Source organism: Dama dama, chromosome 9, assembly GCF_033118175.1.
Source record: "Dama dama isolate Ldn47 chromosome 9, ASM3311817v1, whole genome shotgun sequence".
Classification (NCBI taxonomy): domain Eukaryota; kingdom Metazoa; phylum Chordata; class Mammalia; order Artiodactyla; family Cervidae; genus Dama; species Dama dama.
The window spans coordinates 73,878,671-73,899,601 of NC_083689.1; the positions used below are offsets into that span (position 1 = coordinate 73,878,671).

At 40.6% G+C, this 20,931-nt stretch overlaps 1 protein-coding gene and 1 non-coding gene across 7 annotated transcripts; both read left to right on the forward strand.

Annotated features, from left to right (window-relative positions):
• Positions 1 to 3,675: 3,675 nt before the first annotated feature.
• On the forward strand, positions 3,676 to 11,215 carry PTTG1 (PTTG1 regulator of sister chromatid separation, securin). Of its 6 annotated transcripts, none has more exons than XM_061151877.1 (6): positions 3,676 to 3,774; positions 4,218 to 4,318; positions 5,262 to 5,446; positions 6,941 to 7,034; positions 10,180 to 10,338; positions 11,064 to 11,215. In XM_061151877.1, the coding sequence occupies exons 2-6, from the start codon at positions 4,228 to 4,230 to the stop codon at positions 11,141 to 11,143; spliced, it is 609 nt and encodes a 202-aa protein (XP_061007860.1). In that variant the 5' UTR covers positions 3,676 to 3,774; positions 4,218 to 4,227; the 3' UTR covers positions 11,144 to 11,215. The 6 variants fall into 6 exon arrangements, with proteins under 6 accessions (XP_061007860.1, XP_061007866.1, XP_061007862.1 ...); XM_061151883.1 differs by having other exon boundaries at positions 3,701 to 3,758; positions 5,265 to 5,446; XM_061151879.1 differs by having other exon boundaries at positions 3,704 to 3,758.
• An 8,853-nt stretch (positions 11,216 to 20,068) lies between these two features.
• Positions 20,069 to 20,141, forward strand: TRNAC-GCA (transfer RNA cysteine (anticodon GCA)). Its single transcript has one exon. It is a non-coding gene; the product is annotated as a tRNA-Cys (tRNA).
• Positions 20,142 to 20,931: the final 790 nt, after the last annotated feature.

A 20,931-nucleotide genomic window follows, 5' to 3' on the forward strand; every position in this document is an offset into this window, starting at 1 on the left:
TGGAGTACAGTTTCCTCCCTCCCCCCTTTAAATCCTATCTGTTCTGGTAACGTTTTATTTTTCAAAACAATATGAGCTCCTTTCAGATGTCAAAATGACATCCTTGCCTCTAAAAGAATCTCATCATACTCTTATTAAGAAATTTTAGTGCATAGAGCATAGGAATGTAAATATTCATTTTGATTTTACAGGGCAAAAGTTGAAGGAATGGAAGTTGTCAGATAATAGTCTGAAAGTGAGTAGTCTATCAATCACTCACACTTAATTTTTATCTCTTTAATACAATTCCTGAAATTTGTTTGAAAGTGTTAATGTCCGTTTAGTTAAAACTACCAGGCACAAGTCAGGGAACACATCTCCCAGTGGAATTATGGAATGTGCTGGACAAGAGGGAAGAACTTTTTGTAAGGTTCAGATTCCCCCTTGGAGTATTCTGAGGAGGGTCTGAGGAAGCAGGGATCAGGCTGTTTGATAAACTGGGATCAATTAGGATCTTGGTGCGGTTGTGAGGTGAGAGTGGTTTAGCAACTGGATATCTCCAGTAACAGTCCAGGGCATAGCAAAGTGAGTTTGGGGCATCATTAGTAAGAAAACAGAAGAATTGGTTGTGGCATTTTACAGTTACCTTGGGAAACAGTGCTTCCTGTTGTAGGAGGGGAGACTTAACCTAGGGAGATAGAAACTTTGCATCCAAAAACCTCAGGAGATAAAAAATTCTCACTTGGAAGCTGTAGGTGCTGTTAAAGAGAAAAGCCACAGGCCCAAAATGGCTTCACTTGTGCTAAAGCCCTTGATACAAAATTTATATTTAATAACTAACCTAATCACAACTTCAAAATACAATCACCAGAAATGTAATCCAATCAACCAGTTGGGAATTTCCTGGTCAGTACTGAAGAAGTAATCTGGCACATGGCCCCTTTCCATTATCTCCTCACCCCCACCCTGCCTCTCAGTGGAAGAAGAGGCAATTAGCTGTGAAAACCTCCCTGTTCCTTCTTTTCTCCCCTCCAAGGAGGTTCTGGCCTATAAATAATCCTTTCTTTTATTTTACTAATAGCTCCCATGCCCAACCCTTTTTCTTCTAAAAACTTCTGTTTGTACAACCCCTTGGGGCACCCTTCTGATTGCTAGGTGGGAGGCTGTCTGATTCTTGAGTCATTTAATAAAACCAATTAGATCTTCAAATTTACTTGACTGAATTTTTTTGACAGTGTTGTGCAGACTTGGTTTCAATATGAATATTTCTGTGTGCTAATGATGTAATTCAGAGCTGAGGTACTTAGAAGGAGATATAGGGAGGAAATAATGGGAGGGTTACAAATGTCTGTCTAGTCAAAGCTATGGTTTTTCCAGTAGTCATGTATGGATGTGAGAGTTGGACCATAAACAAAGCTGAGTGCTGAAGAACTGATGCTTTTGAATGGTGGTGTTGGAGAAGACTCTTGAGAGTCCCTTGGACAGCAAGGAGATCAAACCAGTCCATCCTAAAGGAAATCAGTCCTGAAGATTCATTGGAAAGACTGATGCTGAAGCTGATGCTCCAGTATTTGGCCACCTGATTCAAAGAACTGACTCACTGGAAAAGATCCTGATGCTGGGAAAGGTTGAAGGCAGGAGAAGTGTTTGACAGAGATGGTTGGATGGCATCACTGACTCAATGGACATGAGTTTGAGCAAGCTCTGGGCGTTGGAGATAGACAGGGAAACCTGGCAGTCCATGGGGTTGCAGAGGGTCGGACACGACTGAGTGACTGAACTGAACTAATAAACTAGGGATAAAAGACAGAGGATATGGAAAGAGTAAAAAACATATGCACTTTCTTCCCCTCTTTTCTTCTTGATGTCTAGCACAGTGACTAACATTTAATAAATATTTATTGAATGAATGAGTCATTCAATGTTTTGGCCCTGAGATGCCAGGGAAGAAGGGACAATGAACTGGTATATATTTCGAACCATATCTATGCCAGGTAGTGCTAAGGCTTCTGTGAAAGAGTAATGTAGGCTTAACTCCTCCCTCCCAACTTACCTGCTAAGTTAAAAAGTATCTGGTGACCTGTTGGAAGTAGAGTTTGGATGGCACAGATCATCCTTGGTCTTTTGAATTGATTTCTTTATCTTGTTTAATATATTTCCATTTACCATAGAAGGGCTTCCCTTGTGGCTCAGCTGGTAAAGAGCCCACCTGCAATGCGGGACACCTGGGTTCAATCCCTGGGTTGGGAAGATCCCCTGGAGAAGGGAAAGGCTACCCACTCCAGTATTCTGGCCTGGAGAATTTCATGGACTATTCATGGAGTTGCAAAGAGTCAGACAGGACTGAAAGACTTTCACTTCACTTCACCATAGAAAGGAAAAGTTCACCAACTTTTTAAAGCAAAATTTCTCCACATGTCTTGGAAATCGGAATTCATTTTGTATGTCTTTATAATTCCTCTGTTCTTTTCCTCTTGTTTACCTTTCTGTCCTTTCCCACCAGCTTTGATGAATATATTGTTGAGATGTTAACGGTTTAAAGTAAGTATATTGGTACTTGTCTTGCAGTCCAGTGGATAAGACTCTGCTCTTACACTGCAAAGGGCACAGGTTCCATCCCTGGTTGGGGAACTAAGATACTGCATGCTGCGCAGTGCAGCCAAAAACAAAGTCCTTATTAATTGATAGAATTTTAAGTTCAGAATTGTGTACTCATTATATTGTTTTGTTCCTAGGGTTGCAGAGTCAGACACGACTGAGCAACTGAACAACAGAATCTGTATAATGGAGACAGCATCCTAACCTGAAATACTGATGATAGTCTTGCAATTATGAAAAAATCAGTACACTTAAAAAAAAATTGAAGTCTAATTGACTTAAAATATTGTATTAGTTTCAGAATCACTCCATTCTTAATTACAAGCACAACAGAATGACACAAACTTGCCATTTTATCTATCTGTACTTTCATTTCTTCGTAATTTTCAATTTTGCTCTTCTAATATTCTCTAGATCTAATACCGGTTCTCCAGGCCAGGATACTGGAGTGGGTAGCCTTTCCGTCCTCCAGGGGATCTTCCCAACCCCCCTGGGAAGACCGAACCCAGGTCTCTTGCATTGCAGGCGGATTCTTTACCAGCTGAGCCACAAGGGAAGCCCTTCTATGGTAAATGGAAATATATTAAACAAGATAAAGGAATCAATTCAAACTGAGGGAGACCTTGGTTTCGATCCCTGGTTTGGGAATATCTCCTGGAGAAGGGACAGGCTATCCTGGCCTGGAGAATTCCATGGACTGTATTGTCCATGGGGTCGCAAAGAGTCGGACAGGACTGAACGACTTTCACTTTGACTTTGGACACACCAAAGTGTCTCAGGAAAAAAAATAGAAAATTGCAAAAGCCAACTCTGTATCTTGTTATAACATTAATAATAACTTTCTTGGAATTAAAGACCGTATTTACTCTCCTCTATCTCGCTGGGGGGTGGGGGGGGGGGAGATTAAAAAGCAACCATTAAAAGACATCCACGACCAAGTTGTGAGCGGGTTTGAGTTTTTTTCCTCCCGGGGAACAAACGACGAACTTGCTGGGAAAAGCTTTCAGGGCGGAGCCCAGGGAGCGTAGGTTCCTCCCATTGGTTCTTCCGGAGCCTCCGCCCCGCCCCTGTCCCGCCTCCTGGATGGATGAACCAATAGGGACGTAAGTTGTGGTTTAAACGCGGAGTCTGGCGCGACCGCTGGAGCCGTGTCTTGCGAGAGTTTGGCTGTTACTCCGAATGTGGGTGAACCGAGAGGTACCGAGTGGTTGGTCCGGCACGGTCCAGCGGCGTAGGAAGCGGGAGTAGGCTTTATGTGTGGGGGCTCTGGGGCCTGGGAACCGTGGTCCGGGTGTCTCGGAGCCGGGGCCTGGGGTTTGGGGGCTGGGACTTGCGCTCTCACCCGGCTGGAGCCACGGTCTTGAGCTACGTGCGCGACCCACGGCAGTTTGGTTCCAATGAGTACCAGGGCCTGTGCCAGTCCCAGACCGCCAGCTTTTCAGGAACTTAGGGCCCCTGACCCAGGCGTCAAGATTTAAGAACTGGATTAAATGCTTGTTGCCTCAAGATCCGGCTTCTACCCTTGCTTAGCTCCTGTTTTTGCGTAGACGTCCCCAGGGTAGAAAGTTGGGTCAGTGCTACACTTTAGCTTCTTTCATCTTCCTAACTCCCAAGGTTTAATGAGTGTTTCACACCTCTAGTTGATCCAGAATGGCTACTCTGATCTATGTTGATAAGGAAAATGGAGAACCAGGCATCCATGTGGCTCCTAAGGAAGGGCTGAAGCTGGGGTCTGTACCTTGTAAGTATACAGGCGGCTATCAGGTACACAGGTATTGTGAATCAGTGGTGGGTGTGGCTTGGAGCTGGGGGAGGCCCAAATATACTTTGTGGGCAGTTGGAGTCGTGCGTGCTAAGTCGCTTCTGTCGTCTCCGACTTTTTGCGGTCCTGTGGACTGTGTAGCCGGCCAGGCTCTTCTGTCCATGGGATTCTCCAGGCAAGAACACTGGCGTGGGTCGCCATGCCCTTCTCCAGGGGATCTTTATGACCCAGGGATTGAACCGGAGTCTCTTAAATCTCCTGTATTACCAGGCGGGTTCTTTACCAGCAGCGCCACCTGGGAAGCCCAGTTGGAGTCGAGTTTACCCAATACTCTTACTGCCAAGTACTTATGGGTCTCTTCATGTTCAGTATCTTTTTTTTTTTTTTTTTTTTTAATTATTTATTTATTTTTGGATGTGCTGGGTCTTTGTTGTTGCCTGGCCTTTTCTCTAGGTGCGATGAGTGGGGGGATACTTTCTATTTGTGATGCCCAGGCTTCACATTGCAGTAGCTTGCATTGTTGCAGAGCATGGGTTCTAGGGGATGCTGACTTCAGCAGCTGAGACACATGGGCTCAATAGTTGTGGCTCCAGAGCACAGGCTCAATATTTGTGGCAAATGGACTTAGTTGCTTTGTGGCATGTCGGGGTTTCTGGGTCAGGGATCAAACCCCTGTTTCCTGCGTTGGCAGGCAGATTCTTTACTACTGAGAAACCAGAGAAGCCTTCATGTTCAGTATCTTAAAGAGATTATTTAAGAGGGTAGTGAACTGAAATGCTGTTAGGCATAGGACCATGCCACTGTCAAAAAAGGGGGTTAAGTTTGGCTGTGAGAATTAGGCCAAGTTTATAGGCACAGTCAGCTTTCAAGTTGCACAGGTGTTTACTGCTGGAATGATCTTACAGTATGACTTTTTCTTTAGCAGTCAAAGCTTTAGATGGGAGATCTCAGGTTTCAACACCACGTGTTGGCAAAATGTTTGATGCTCCACCAGCTTTACCAAAAACTGCCAGAAAGGCTTTGGGAACTGTCAACAGAGCTACAGAAAAATCAGTTAAGACGAATGGACCGCTCAAACAGAAACAGACAACTTTCTCGACCAAAAAGGTAAGTGTTGGCTATAATTAAAGACTTCAGCACTTTGACTCTTAAAATGATTACTAGCATCTTACCTGACCTTCTCCTCTGTGAATGGAAGGAAATAGAGACTAGCAAAGTAGATTAACAGAAGAGAATCATCATATAGTCTTTATGGACTTCCTCTGTACCTTGAGATCACAGGAGCAGCTGTTAACATTTTTGCCTCACCTGTCTTTAACAAGTGTCTTAGACTACTGAGTAGTGTGAGGGAGGGTACTTTGCAAGAGGTCATGATGCTAATATAACAGCTCAGGTCCTGCCATCCTCTTTCCCTCCTTTCAGAGCAAGCACTAGCTTTGTAGGTTATAACTTGGTAGCATGTTGACCTTTGTACATGTGTTTACAAACTGTAGGTCAGTGCATCCCAGACTGAGAGGACTTGGCTGTGAAAGATAACTTTAGCATGTGAATTAGCACTGCATTTCAGTAATTGTTTGAGTGTGTATTAGGAAAAAAACTAGTATACTTGATGTCAAACTGTTACGTGTGGTTTTAGGATAAAGGTGTCTTTTTTAAAAAAAAAACTGTGTTGAGTAAGAGAAATGCTAAGTGTAGGTATTGCAAGGATATAGCAAAAATGATGAGAACGTGACAACTGAAATGTGGGAAGCCTTGTCCTAGTAATTTCCTCTAGGCATGCACATGTTATGTAAGAATAAATCAAGACTCTACAAGCTTCCATCTTGGCCCACCACCATCACGGACTGCCTACCAGTTCCAGACTAGAGAATTATCCACGGTGGGCCTCTAAAGTCCTTGACTGTCTTTGACTGTCTCTTACTCAGTGTGTTTATTTGAGGAACACAAATTGGTTTTTAATATTAACCCAATACTTTAGGTAACACAGATGGAAAATCACATTTCCAAAAGCTGAAAATGGCTTCTAGGAGTAGCATCTATTCTGGGTGATTTATGCCCTTTTTCTTTTCTATTAGGTTAGTTTGGGCGATTGAGTCAATTAGCTCTGAATTAACTCTACTCTGGGGCTTCCCTGGTGACTCAGTAGTAAAGAATCCGCCTGCAATGCAGGAGACTCAGGTTCCATCTCTGGGTGGAGAAGATCCCTTGGACAAGGAAATGGCAACCCATTCCAGTATTTTTGCATGGGAAATCTTAATGGACAAAGAAACTTAGTGGGCTACATAGTCCATGGGATTGCAAAAGAGTTGAACATGACTTAGCGACTAAAAACAGACTCTGCTCTGCATTTTGATAATTTATGCTAACAGGTGATAATACTTGTATTTCAGCCTTAACTTTTGAGCCATGATACTAGAATTGATTGCTGAATTGTATTTTTGTGTGATTTTGAGAATGAGGGATTATGGTTTCTTAGAAATTGAAGACAAATTTAAAATGTGAAGTAATCCCATGTCTTGAAGAATCTCTCCAATCTTTTGTACTAATCAGTTGACAAGGCTTCCACTCTTACTAATGGATGTTTTCTTGGGTTTCTTTTAGATTACTGAGAAGACTGTTAAGGCAAAAAGTTCGGTTCCTGCCTCAGATGACACCTATCCAGAAATTGAAAAATTCTTTCCCTTCGATCCATTAGGTAATCTTTTGGTATTGTCCAAATGCTCTAGCTTTCAGTTTTTCTTAGTATCCAATTCAACTGTAACTTGTTATGGCTCTGAATATGACATGTGATCTAAAACTATAACAAGGCTGTCTGAATCTGGGGTGCTTTGGGCAAATAACTTGTGGATTTATTTTTAAGGCATCATCTTAAGTCAGAAGAGGAATCAGAGCAAAGATGGGAGAACATAATTCTTGTCCTCAAAAGCTAAAACCACCTGGGGGGGATTACTTGTTCAGTGTTAGCAGACAGCCTTCCAAGCAAGCCCACTTTTAGAAAGTGAACTTGATGTCAAGTTGAACAATAAAAAACAAGCCTGAAAAATCCACATAGCCAGTGAGAACATGTGCTTTTTGATGTCTTCAACCTCCTACATGTATCTGAAATATTTTCTATTATAGAATCGGCTTTTTTCAAGCTTTAATGTACTCACATTAAGGAGAGTAGACTGTATGCCAGGCGCTATTGGCTTAGGATGTAGTGATTAACAAGGCAGGCCTCACCCTGAGGAAGCCCAAGATTTGGAGGGAAAGTCAGACACTGAACAAATCCTTTCACTTTGAGTGTGAGCCAAGGAGAAAAACAGGGCTTGTTAGTGGGAACTAAACCTAGCCTGGAGGAGCAGGAAGTATTTCTCAGAAAGTGACATCCAGTGGAGGCTTGAAGGATGTAAGGAGATAGTTGGGTGGAGAAGGGGTAGGGCTGGGCACCCCCACTGTAACAGACAAAAGATGTTGAGGCAGAAACTGGAGAGGACTGGAGAGGTTCTGGAAAACTGAAAAGCAGGTGAGGGAGGACACTGGTGAGGGGGTTGGTCAAATCACACGGGGTCTTTGAGATTTCTGAGCTGGGTTTTTTGCCTTTTGATCCAAAGAGCATTTAATTATTCCACTAGTATACATCTGGGCTGTTTCTGGCTTTTATATATATTACAAAACAATTCTGCAATTATTGTTGAGAGTTTGTGAGTATACCTAGAGAGTAAATGCCAAGAAGAATTATTGGGTCTCAAAGCTGTGTGATTAAGTTTTGATAAAATGTGGTGCATCTCATCATTACCATTCAGGAAAATGAGGTAGATTTATGCATATTGAGGGCTTCCCAGGTAACTCAAATGGTAAAGAATCTGCCTGCAATGCGGGCAACCTGGGTTCAATCCCTGGGTTAGGAAGATTCCCTGGAGAAAGGCATGGAAACCCACTCCAATATTCTTGCCTGAAGAATTCCCGCATGAACGGAGGAACCTGGTAGGCCACAGTCCATGAGGTTACAAAGAGTTGGACAAGACTGAGCGACTAACACTTTCACACTTTATTGGCCAGGAAAGAGGACTATGTACAATAGCTGTGTTGGGGGGAAAGAGATATTGCTAAACTGCCTTCCAAAATAGCATAAGTTATTGAAACCCCCTTCAGTGGATGAGGATGGCCGCTTTCCCTTTGTTCTCTAACTGCAAATATTTTAAAATTATCAGAAAGATAATTGGTATTTTTTTGTTTAAAATTGTGATATGTGAGTGTGCCTGAGCATATTTGACTATTGGTCATTTATAGTTTTAAATTTTCTGTTTGTATCTTTGTTTTCTCTTGATTTTTGTGACTTTCTTACACTCTGTGTCTGTGTGTGTAAAGAACTCTCTGGATAAAGGTAATTAGCCCTGTGTGTTGCAGACTTATTTCCTCTGGGGTCTTTTGTCTGTCTGTTTTTTTTTTTTTTTTTTTTTTTTTACAATTCAGTGGTTTAAATTAAGTAGTCACATATATTGTTTCTTAAATTTGTTTTAGGACTTTTACACTCTTAAAGTAGTTAAGACCCCAAAGAACTTTTGTGTGTTGTTTATATATCCTATATTTTAAATTAAAATTGAGAAGTTAAAAAGTGTTAATTTGTTAAAATACAATAAACCCATTACATTAATGTACATTACATAACTTAAAACAAAATTTAGTGAGAAGAGTGGCATGGGTTTATGTTTTTGAAAATTTGCTTAATCTCGCTTAACATAAAATAGCTAGATTCACATGGGATTGTGCATTCCGTCTGTTGAATCTGTTTTCGGTTGACATATATGAAGAAAATCTGGCCTTTTGCAGCCATGGTTAGGAAAAGAGAAACATTTTAAGTCTTTTCAGATAAGTATAGATAGTTTTCTTTGCTATTACACTAACATTCAACTTGTGGCTGCTTCTGTATGCATAGTTGAAATGTAGAATCTGAAACCATTTCAGTAAGCATTGTATTATTCTGACACTTAAATCCATTGGTCTGTTTTGCACTTTGAATGTATCTTTTTATCCTGCATTTATCACCATTGATCATTTAGAAATACTGGTTTGCTGGGAAATGTAGGTCATCCACAAGTTGAAATGTTTCTTTATGCATGTCAAGAGCACACTCATTAATGCTTACCACTGACCTCATCAGAAAAGTCTTCAGTACTAGGAAACTGTCAAGCTAATGATTGCAAATAGGTTTTCTGAAATTTTAGGGTTTTTTTCCCCTTGAAACTGTGGATTTTATCATTGGCAACAAATACTGCTTCTCTTGAACTGGTAGACTTTCATTGCTTGGAGAAAATGTGCAACACATATCCAAGTCCAAGTTACCAAAGTTTGTCTTTTAGTTCTTTAAAGTAAATAGTGTCCAGAAGTAACACCTCTGGTTTAGCTTGCAAATCAAACAATTGCACATATCGTTTTTGTTGGAAAACACCACGGTACTTCAGTATATGATAGAACTGTTTAATGTCATACTTCACAACTTATACAGAATGCTAAAAAGACATGTTTTCAAGGGTTGAGAGCTCATAAAATTAATACTTTTTTATTGCATATGGTAAAGTGATATGTGAAACAGGCATTTTTTTTAATACCAGTGAAGGGTAGTGAGAAATATACTAAATATAATTTATTGCCACTGCCTTGATTTGTGCTAAGGCACAGAAGTTTTATCCTCTGTTGCTTTTGGACCACCATTGCAGATGTCAGCACAGTGGGAAAAGGTATTAGTATTATTATGAAAATAGTTTGAGCTCCTGGGCCCCATGAAAGGGTCTTAGACTGGCAGGGTGCCACTCACCACCCTGAGAACTGCTGCCCTGACAAAGTGCTTTCTGTGGCAGATTTTGAGAGTTTTGACCTGCCTGAGGAGCACCAGATCGCACACCTCCCCTTGAATGGAGTGCCTCTCATGATCCTTGATGAGGAGAGGGAGCTTGAGCAGCTGTTACATGTGGGCCCCCCTTCGCCTCTGAAGATGCCTCCTCCGCTGTGGGAGTCTAGTAAGTGAACAAGTGCCCTTCTAGAAGGGCTGTAAACAATCTGTGTCATAACACTTCCATTACTGTAAGGATAGGGTTGTGCAGAAGGCTAGTAATTTCTATACTTCAGACTGAAGGGATAAGGTTTCAGGATAGTGAAAACTATTTTCAACTGGTACTGTTTTTTAGTTGCAAATGCCCAGTAAAATTAAGTCATTCTGGAATCTTGACAGTCTTACATACAAGCAAAACAAGGTGAAATTTAGTGTATAACTTTTTATATTAAAAGTTGATGTAAAATAAACTTGCTTGAAATGAGAGTTCCAAGTTAATCCAAAGCTCATGTAGGATAAGACCCACACAATAGCAGGAGGTTTTAGGTCTTGGTTCAGACTGGTGGTCAAAAGCCATTATCAGCATGTTTTCTATTATATCTGATGGAATAACTTACATTATTTGCCAGATTACACTAGTGATAATTGTTGGCAGTTACTTGGGTCTCTAAGAATGATAGAATTTGGGGTACTTCTATGATTTATTTCATAATGAAGGTTAATTCTGGGACCATAGCCACATTCCAAGAAATAAGTGAGAAAGTGTATGTATATGTATGTAGGTGGGGCAGGGGTAATTCATGAGACAAAGGGAAAAATAAGAGTTCGAGTTCATGATTAAAGTGAAACTAATGTGTGTGTTGATGGACATGTGGATTTGCAGATACTGAATAAGAAATTCCTGTTTTCTAGATCTGTTGCAGTCTCCCTCAAGCATTCTGTCCACTCTGGATGTTGAATTGCCACCTGTTTGCTGTGACTTAGATATTTAAATTTCTTAACACTTTATAGTTTGGGTATGTATTAATAGTTTGTATTAATAAAGCAATTCTTTGTTTAACAGACTCTTCCTAATATTGTGGTTGGTATTGTTTAGAATTTGCTTAAAATGTAGCAGGCTACAGGCTGCACGGCCCTTAGCCCGCTGTTGCTGTTGGTGCCTGCTGCCATAACTTTGCACCCTGTCCAGGCAGTGGTGACCATGAGACTTATTAGTGGTCCTGCTCAGCCATTGGTATGTGCTGTGGTGGGCCCTTCCCCCAAGCGACCAGCTGTCAGTGAGTGACCGTTAGTGGCAGAAGTGGTGGTTGTCAGGTGGAGAGTGAGGTAAGAGAAAGATCCTGGCCTTTTCTCTGGGGGCCTCCAGCTCACCCGCCCTCAGCCCAGTGAGTGAGCTGAGGGGCCCAGGGAACCGGCTAGGAGTTGTCTGTGTCCTGCAGGGCTCCAGAGCCCTCACCAAGGCTGGCCACTGGCCCGGCCCAGACCTTGAGGAGGCGATGAACCTCTCCCCTATCCCTGTCTCTGTGACCGAATGGCAGCGGCCGTCAGTCTGGGTCACAATTTTCGGGACCTATCCCTGCCATATGGGCGGCCTGAGGAGAGTGAGGGCCAGCTGGGTCCTGGGTGCCTGGCTCCCTCAGAGATGACCAGGGTCTTGGGACCTGGCCCTGAGGGAGCCACAAACTAAGTTCTGCCTCCTCTCAGCCAGAACCCAGACCTCGGAGGGTGAAAGTTGTACTTGGGACCTGGTCCTTTCTTGTCAGAACAGGAAATAACTTTTGTTTAATGTAACATTTACCTGACCATGACCTGACTTCAAGAACAAAGGATCTGACACAAGAAGTTCACAACAATTAACCATTCTCCTTCCTCAGCTTTCCTAGAAAAGGGCTTTGCTGCAGGCTTTTGGGGAGTTTGGGGGTTTTGAGGCATGAGCCAACCACCTCCTTGCGTGGCCCTCAGTGAACCTTTCTCTGTACCATACTCCAGCGTTTTGGTATTGTTTGGCCCCCCTGGGTGTAGGGCACACCAACTTGTATTTTGGTAATAAAAACTGTGAAAACTAGTAGACCTGTTTAACAGATGAGAGTCTATAATGTGATGAGAAGTTTGTCTAAGTTGAAAAACTTACCCTAAAACCCTCTGATTTAACAGCTTGCTTTAAAAGCTGCCACTGTTTTTCCTGAAACATATACCTCTCCATGTATACTTTACTCCGTTTTTGTGGCCATTAACTGGTGACAGTTATTAGACCTCTTAATTAGAAGAGCCACTTCCAGCTCATTAAGTGTCTATTGCTAGGAATTCTTTATTGCTGTTTCTATCTAGTTTCTAATGACTTCAATACCCTGTATTCAGTGATCAAAATTTGAAAGGCTCTAAATCTCCTGAGAATTCTGCCTTCTTGAGCTCTTCAATTGGGTTCTTTGAAGACCACAGCAGATAATTTACTTGTAGTGAGATCCACTCTTTACCTACAGGAAACTCTATTTAGTTGATAACTCTGTGTTGGGAATTGTTTTTAAGTCTTTAATAAGCATTATGTTTCACGTTCATGATCCTGTTTTTCAGATGAGGACATTGAAGTTTAGAAGCTTCATGTACTGAAGGTATGAAGTGCTGGAAAATGATAGAACTGGTATTTTGATTCTGTAACTGATACCGGAATCAAAATATCAGTGCTAATGGTTGCCTCTGGATTTTTTTTCTTATTGGGCAGAGAGGGCTGATGATGATTTTAGAAAATTGTTGCCACTATTTTAAATTAGTTTGGACATATATTTGGATTTAGAGATTCTCTTTGAAAGGCAGACCTGTTAAATAGTAGGCCCTTGTTTCCAGCACTTGGTCGAGTGGTGATAGAGTGAGTGCTGGCTGCCTTTTAGGTGGAGTGTGGGTTTTCTGTCCTCTAGACCCTATGTGAGATGGCTTGAAGGGAGAATTGAAGTATTCCTCTTATTCTGTCTCTTCTGTGACCCAGCCTATTTAACTCGCTTAACTTGCCTAGCCAGGCAGTCAATTGAATTTGATCCTTGCTTAATACTAACCTATACAGGAAATCTTTCTCCTGAAATGTCTGTAGCATCTATAGTCAAGTTAGAATGTGAACCCTTTCCCATTATTATTAGAGGAATCTACAAGATACTAGGCATGAAATGACAGGAACAAACACAGTCACTGGTCCTAACTTCAAAACTTTGACCCTTTAAACATTACTGAATCAGTCTGGATTTCTGAAATCAGTAGAAAGATTTTTGAAAGAGAATAAGACAACTTGACACTTGACTTTAAGAGGATTAGACCTCACATCCTTAGGTATAATCAGGCCAGTTTGAAAAGCTAACCCTAATCTGAGTGGCTTTCATACCCTATAGTACATTTAGAAACTTTGGAAAGTGGTTTGTTGTGGTGGAGGAAACAAAGATCTGGGAGCAAGGTGACTGGTCAATTCTTTACCAGGTCCTTGGTCAGACCTGAGCACAAATGATCTTCTCTTCACTGTTTATCAGAACTCAAAGTGCTTAATGTTTGTTGACTTTTAAGAATTTTAAACAGATGCTTCTTTAACGTAGATAATTCTCTCTTTGTGGATATTATTGCTGTTTGTAGCAGTTTACATTGTTTGGCTTCATTAAGAGAAAGCTTATGAGAAGGCTTGTTTGGAAATATGATCTGTCCTAAATGTAGAATTAAAGTTTATTTCTTTCAATCATACCATTCCCCTACACTGCATTTAAGCATGATCTTACTTATGTAAGGTTTGTTCACACCTAACTTATTTTTGCATTGGCATTTTTTCAGGTTTCAAATTCCAATTAACCTTCAACAGGAACGCAATTAGAATTTTTAAAAAATATATTATTAGTATTCTCTATTAGACTAATTCTGATCTAACCTGTATAGGAAGGTTAGTCCCTATACCAAGTCCCAAAAGGGTTAGTACTATGATAGAAATCCTAATTTGACTTTGTTCTTTCCAGTAATCTGATCATTTATCACTTTAGTCTCAATGTGCTGGGAACTAAGCCTGCCGTGGTTAAATACCAATGTTGCCCCTGCACTCAGATGCCTGGCATCCTTGGGGAGAGAGGTATCAAATGCCATTGTGATACAGGAAGATGCACTGGGGTGGGGAGGACCAGGACTTGGGGAACACTCCCCAGCCCAGTCAAGGGAAGGCTTCCTGGGGAAGTACATGTGGATGGAGGCTTAATGGAAGAGAGTTCTGAGCAGAGGGAATAGCTTTTGCAAATGGCAGGAAGCAAGTGAACACAGCTTGCTGAATGAAAATTGCCTTTGTTTTTTTCCGGCTTTAGGTTTGAGCAGCAGTGTGGTTGCAAACAAAGGAGAGTGAAGCAGGGACCATGTGGCTATTTGAACTGTGCAAGGGGTTTTGAGTTTGGCATGGGGGTGTTGGGTGCCATGGAAAGATTGTCTTTTGTTTTTCATTTATCACTTATTTAATAGTATTTTTCTGCAAAATCGTGGCAAACTATTTTCAGCAATGAATATACATATATCTTAAACTGTATATATATACCTCAACTGTATATAAAACCAAAAAATATCATTACAGGAAAATTTGAAATTTTGACAAGATATGTAGCAAAATCCACTTACTGAAAAGAGCATATATGGGGTGGTTAGTTGTGCTGCCTCTGTATCAATATACACTTTGAGTATCATCCTTCTGAACTATTGATGCATTTAATTTTTTCTTACATCTGCAAATATAAATTTCACTAATGTTTTCCCTTTGAAATGTAGAAATAGTTCTGCAGTGTTCCAGGGATCCCATAATGAGAAATGCTCTTTTGTATATACCATCTTGAGTTCTTAAAAGTTTTTTTGCTGTCATAGAAACCATGTATACTATTTCGAAGGTGCACTATACATTTAAAAACATTTTTATTTTATATTGGTGTACAGATGATTAACAATGTTGTTAGTTTCAGGTATACAGCAAAGTGATTCAGTTGTGCATATATATGTATTCTTTTCCAAATTCTTTTCCCATTTAGGTTATTACAGAGTATTGAGCAGAGTTCCCTGTACTATACAGTAAGTCCTTGTTATCTGTTTTAAATGTATCAGTGTATACATGTCCTAAACTCCCAATCTATTCCTTCTCTGCACCTTCCCCTCTGGTAACCATAAGTTCTCTAAGACTGTGAGTCTTTCTGTTTTATAAATAAGTTTATTTGTGTATATATATATACATATATATATATATATATATATATATTTTAGATTCCATGTATAAGTAAAATCATATGATATTTCTCTTTTTCTGACATACTTCACTGAGTATGATAATCTCTAAGTCCATTCTTGCTACTGCAAATGGCATTATTTCATTCTTTTTAATGGCTGAGTAATATTCCATTGTGTGTATGTATCACATCTTCTTTATCAATTCATTTGTTGATGGGACATTTAGGTTGCTTCTGTGTCTTGCCTATTGTAAACAGTGCTGCAGTGAATATTGGGGTGCATGAATCCTTCTGAACCATGCTTTTCCTCTGGATATATGCCCAGAGATGGGATTGATGGGTCATATGATACCTCTATTTTTAGTTCTGTTCTCTATAGTAGCTGTACCAATTTATTTTCCTACTAACGGTGTTGGAGGGTTCCTTTTTCTCCACACGCTTTTCAGCATTTGTTATTTGTAGACTTTTTGATCATGACCTTACTGACCATGAGGTGAGGTATGGTAGTTTTGATTTGCATTTCTCTAATAATTAGTGATGTTGAGCATCTTTTCATGTGCTTCTTGTCCATTTGTATTTTTTTTTTTTGAGATCTAGGTCTTCTGCCCAGTTTTTGATTGGATTTTTTTTTTTTTATGTTGAGCTGCATGAGCTGTTAGTAAATTTTGGAGATTAATCCTTTGTCCATTTTTTGGCAAGTATTTTCTGCCATCCTGTAGGTGGTTTTTTTTGTTTATGGTTTGCTTTGCTCTGCAAAAGCTTTTGAGCTTAATTACATCCTATTTGTTTATTTTTGTTTTTATTTCCATTACTCTAATAGATGGATCAAAAAAGATATTGCTGTGATTTATGTCAGGGAGTATTCTGCATATTTTTTTTCTAAAAGTTTTATAGTATCTGGTCTTACATTTAGGTCTTTAATCCATTTTGAGTAATTGTGTATGGTATTAAAGGCTATTTTAATTTCATTTTTCTACTTGTAGTTTTCCAATTTTCCCAGGATTGTTTTCCATTGTATACTCTTGCCTCCTTTGTCATAGACTAGGTGACCATAGGAGCGTGGGTTTATTTCTGGGTTTTCTATCCTGTTCCACTGATCTATAGCTGTTTTTGTGCCGATACCATACTGTTTTGATGACTGTTGTTTGTAGTATAGTCTGAAGTCAGGGAGCCTGATTCTTCCAGTTCTGTTTTCCTTTCTAAAAGTTTCCTTGGCTATTAAGAGTCTTTTGTGTCTTCATAAAAATTCTAAGATTTTTTGTTCTAGTTTTGTGAAAAACACCATCAATAGTAATTTGATAGGGATTATATTGAATCCATAGATTGCCTTGAGTACTGTTGTCATTTTGACAATAATGATTCTTCCAATCCAAGAACATTGTATGTCTTTCCATGTCTACATATGTAGATCTACTTTATCCTTTTTAATGAACATATTTTCCATTGTATAACTGTATCATATTTTCTAATTATAAACTATGCAACAGCAAACATCCTTGTAAAAACACCTGAGGACTCTTGTATGAGGGGTTTCCTTCTATATTTTTGACTCTTTCTTGTGCTTTCTTCCTACCATTTGTCATCCTTCCAGTTCCAACTCCTTGATTCCTCCTGAATCCTTAGTCTTGTTTCCACTGTCATCTCCTCAGGATTGTTTCTTCATCATCATCATGATCTGCAAGAGAGTCCAAATTGCTCTCCCTACTTCCAGAGCAAGTATGAAAATATCTGTAAAGCTATGTGTTCATGTCTTACCAGGATTATCTTATCTGTGTGTGTGTGTGTGTGTGTGTGCACATTTGGGAGATTAGTATAGTCTTAAATTTATGAAAATTTGTATATTAATAGAATTATACCATTGAAAGAAAGAAAATGCCCTTCCTTCTGGAACCGTGAGGGCCTGGAGGTTTGAGAGATTACCTTCCTATTGTTGATTACCCACTGAGCTCATCGTGGAGTTGGGAGTGTCAGGTTTTAACCTTGCCTTGACCTGCTCCAAAGGTTATAGGATGTCTGAACACCCAGTTTGTGGCTTAAGTTGGAGATTGGGCAGCTGATTCTGGGACAACCTCAAAAGAGGCTAGGGATTGGATGCAGTACTGTGGTATGTTAGTATCTTTGAAAACTGAGGAGCATTCCTGGAGAAAATCATCTTCTGTAGCCAGTTAGCATCCCTAAGGATTCAGGATCAACTAACTTTGGGAGCTGACACCATGCAACATGGCCTGACAAGTTTTACACTCATATTTATCCTCCTACTTTGAGTCAACTGTTTTCATACCTCCTCTCTTTTTTTTTAAAGTGGCAAAAAATTTTATTTAAAAATTTTTTATTTTATATTGGAGTATAGTTGGTTTACAATATTGTGTTAGTTTCAGGTATATAGTAAAGTGATTTATTTATACATCTATCTATTCTTTTCCCATACAGGTTATTACAGTGTATTGAATAGAGTTCCCTGTACTATATAGGTCCTGTGGATTATTCATACCTTCTCTACTCTCTAAACTTTTACCTTTCTCCCCAGCACCCCTGCCTCTCAGGTAGTGTACCTCCCTGCAGCAGAGGAAGTCTCCCATCAACAGTCATTTATTCTATAAGCTACCTGAATCTTGCCAAAGAGGTGTCCTTCCTGCTGTCATAGGCCAGTGTCTCCACATGTGCTCTGGGTCACCTCCCCTCTTCAGTTATCATCTTCCTCTGCATTTTGTTTTATTTATTTAATTCTTGCAAATTCTTTAGTCTCAACTGCACCTTTAAAAAAATCCTTCCTTTTCTCCATATCTTTCTTAAATGTCACATTGTAAGGGCTCAGTGTTGGCCTCTTTTCTCACTCTACAAACCTTCTCCTTGTGATCTTATTTACTGCTGCGGTTTGGAATCCCACCTCTGTGCTGTGTTTGTGTCTCTAGCCTACTTCTTTCCCCTGAACTCTGAGACCCCTGTCTATAGTTGCTTACCTGAGATCTCATCTAATATATATAAATTAGAACTCTGGGTTCTCCTCTCCCAAATCTGCCCTTTGCTAGCCTTCTCTATTTCCATAAATGGCATTTACTCACCTCAAACCAAACATGATGGTTCTGCTTCTAGTATACATTTCTAGTTTTAGTTTACTCGCTTCTTTCCCACCCTTCCAATGCAAGCTGTTATCTCTCATGATGATCAAAGTCCTCAAACTGGTCATTCTGCTTCTGCTCATGCCCCTTCCAGTCCATTCAAACCATCGACCAGAGTGACAGTTGAAAAGGCCAATCTAATTGTCAGTCCACTGCTTAGATTGTAATCTAAGTAGATTCCCATCCTACTTCAGGTAACATCTGAATTTGTCTCCCTGGCCCTGTAAGCTCTGCCTGATCTGGGCCCTACCTGGCCTTCCAGTGTCCCCCTTTTCTGTCCTCCCTCTCCCATGAAGCCAGCTGTACCTATCTTTCAGCTTTTGAGCTCACCGTTCCTGCTCCTGGTGTGGCCCCTGCAGGAGGCATCACCTGGTTTCGTGGCAGATACCTCCTGAGTTGGGCTTCGCAGGTGGCACTCGTGGTAAAGAACCCACCTACCAATGCAGGAGACATAAGAGATGCCGGTTCAATCCCTGGGTTGGGAAGGTCCTCTGTCGGAGGGCACGGCAACCCAACTCCAGTATTCTTGCCTGGAGAATCCCATGGACAGAGGAGCCTGGCAGACTGAAGTCCACAGTGTCACATGGAGTCAGACACGACTGAAGTGTGCAGGCACACCTCCTCAGGGCTTCCCCTGTGGCTCAGCTGGTAAAGAATCTGCCTGCAATGCAGGAAACCTGGGTTTGATCCCTGGGTCGGGAAGATCCCCTGGAGAAGGGAAAGGCTACCCACTCCAGTATCCTGGCCTGGAGAATTCCATGGACTGTATAGTCCATGGCGTTGCAAACAGTCAGACACAACTGAGTGACTTTCATACCTCTTGAATTGCATTTCCGTTACTCATTGCTGATTCCATGTAAGGCACAGCTGATGCTCCCTGACCTCACCTCAAGTGGAGAAGCTGCTCACTTCCCGTCATCTTATATTTCACATAGTCACCTTCAGCTTCCTTACCTCACACACCTGTGCACTCTACCTCATCCTGCCAATTCCTTCTGTTCAATGTTTCACAAAGGCCTGCTTCTTCCAGTGCTTGTCATTCCTATTCAGACCACCATCTTTTCTCACCTGGGATGTTCTAACAGCTTCTTATTCCTACTTTAATATTATTTTCCCTAAAACCATTCTCCAGGTGGCACCCAGAACAAGTTTTTCCACTCAGCAAATGTTATGGTATCATTTAACTTCAGACACTGTAGTTTTCACCTCTAGAGATTTGATTAGTTTTTTTTTTTTTAAAATATCTTCTGTGTCTCTAATCAATGTTTTAAAAATACAGAATGCAGTTATAATTTCTGTTTTAATGTTCTTGTCTGCTCATTCTGACATCTATGTCAACTCTGGGTTGATTGCAATTGATTTTTTTGCTTGTTTTTTCCCCTCTTTACAGTTCATGTTTTCCTACTGCTTTGACAATTTTTAATTAGGTATCAGATGTGACTTTTACTTTTTTAACGGAGTACTTTTACATTTCTAGAAACATTCTTAAACTTTGTTCTAGGATATAAATAAGTTATTAATACTTGGAAACAGTTTGATTCATTTGAATTTTGCTTTTAAGGTGTTTTAGACAGGACTCTGTTCTTCCCTGGTGGCTCAGCGGTTAAAGTGTCTGCCTGCAATGCAGGAGACCCGGGTTCGATTCCTGGGTCAGGAAGATCCCCTGGAGAAGGAAATGGCAACCCACTCCAGTATTCTTGCCTGGAGAATCCCATGGATGGAGGAGCCTGGTAGGCTACAGTCCACGGGGTTGCAGAGTCGGACACGACTGAGCTACTTCACTCACTCAATCACTCAGACAGGACTAGGGTTAATTTCCCCTTAGTACTGACGTACAACTTTCTTACTATGGTTTTCCCATGTATCTTATGGTTTTCCCATGTATCTCTATAAAATGAATCTTTGTATTACAAATGAGGAAATGAAGCTTCTAAAGTTTGTGAAACAGGTGATGGGTTGTTGGAGCCTAGAGTCACACTCATATCTGTCTGGCCCCAGTCTGTTTTTTCCTTCAGCTTTATTGAAACATAACTGACATAAAGCACTGTGTAAGGTGTACAATGTGTTGATTTGAGATACATATATTACAAAATGATTACCACTGTAGTGTTAGCTAATACCTCCATCACATCACATGTTTATCTTTTTTGTGGTGAGAACATTTTAAGATCTGTTAGCCAGACATTTCTCCAAAGAAGACACACAGGTGGCTAACAAACACATGAAATGATGCTCAATATCACTCATTATCAGAGAAATGCAGATCAAAACCTCAGTGAGGTACCATTACACCCCAGTCAGGGTGGCTGCTATACAAAAGTCTACAAGCAATAAATGCTGGAGAGGGTGTGGGGAAAAGGGAACCCTCTTACACTGTTGGTGGGAATGCAAACTAGTACAGCCACTATGGAGAACAGTGTGGAGATTCCTTAAAAAACTGGAAATAGA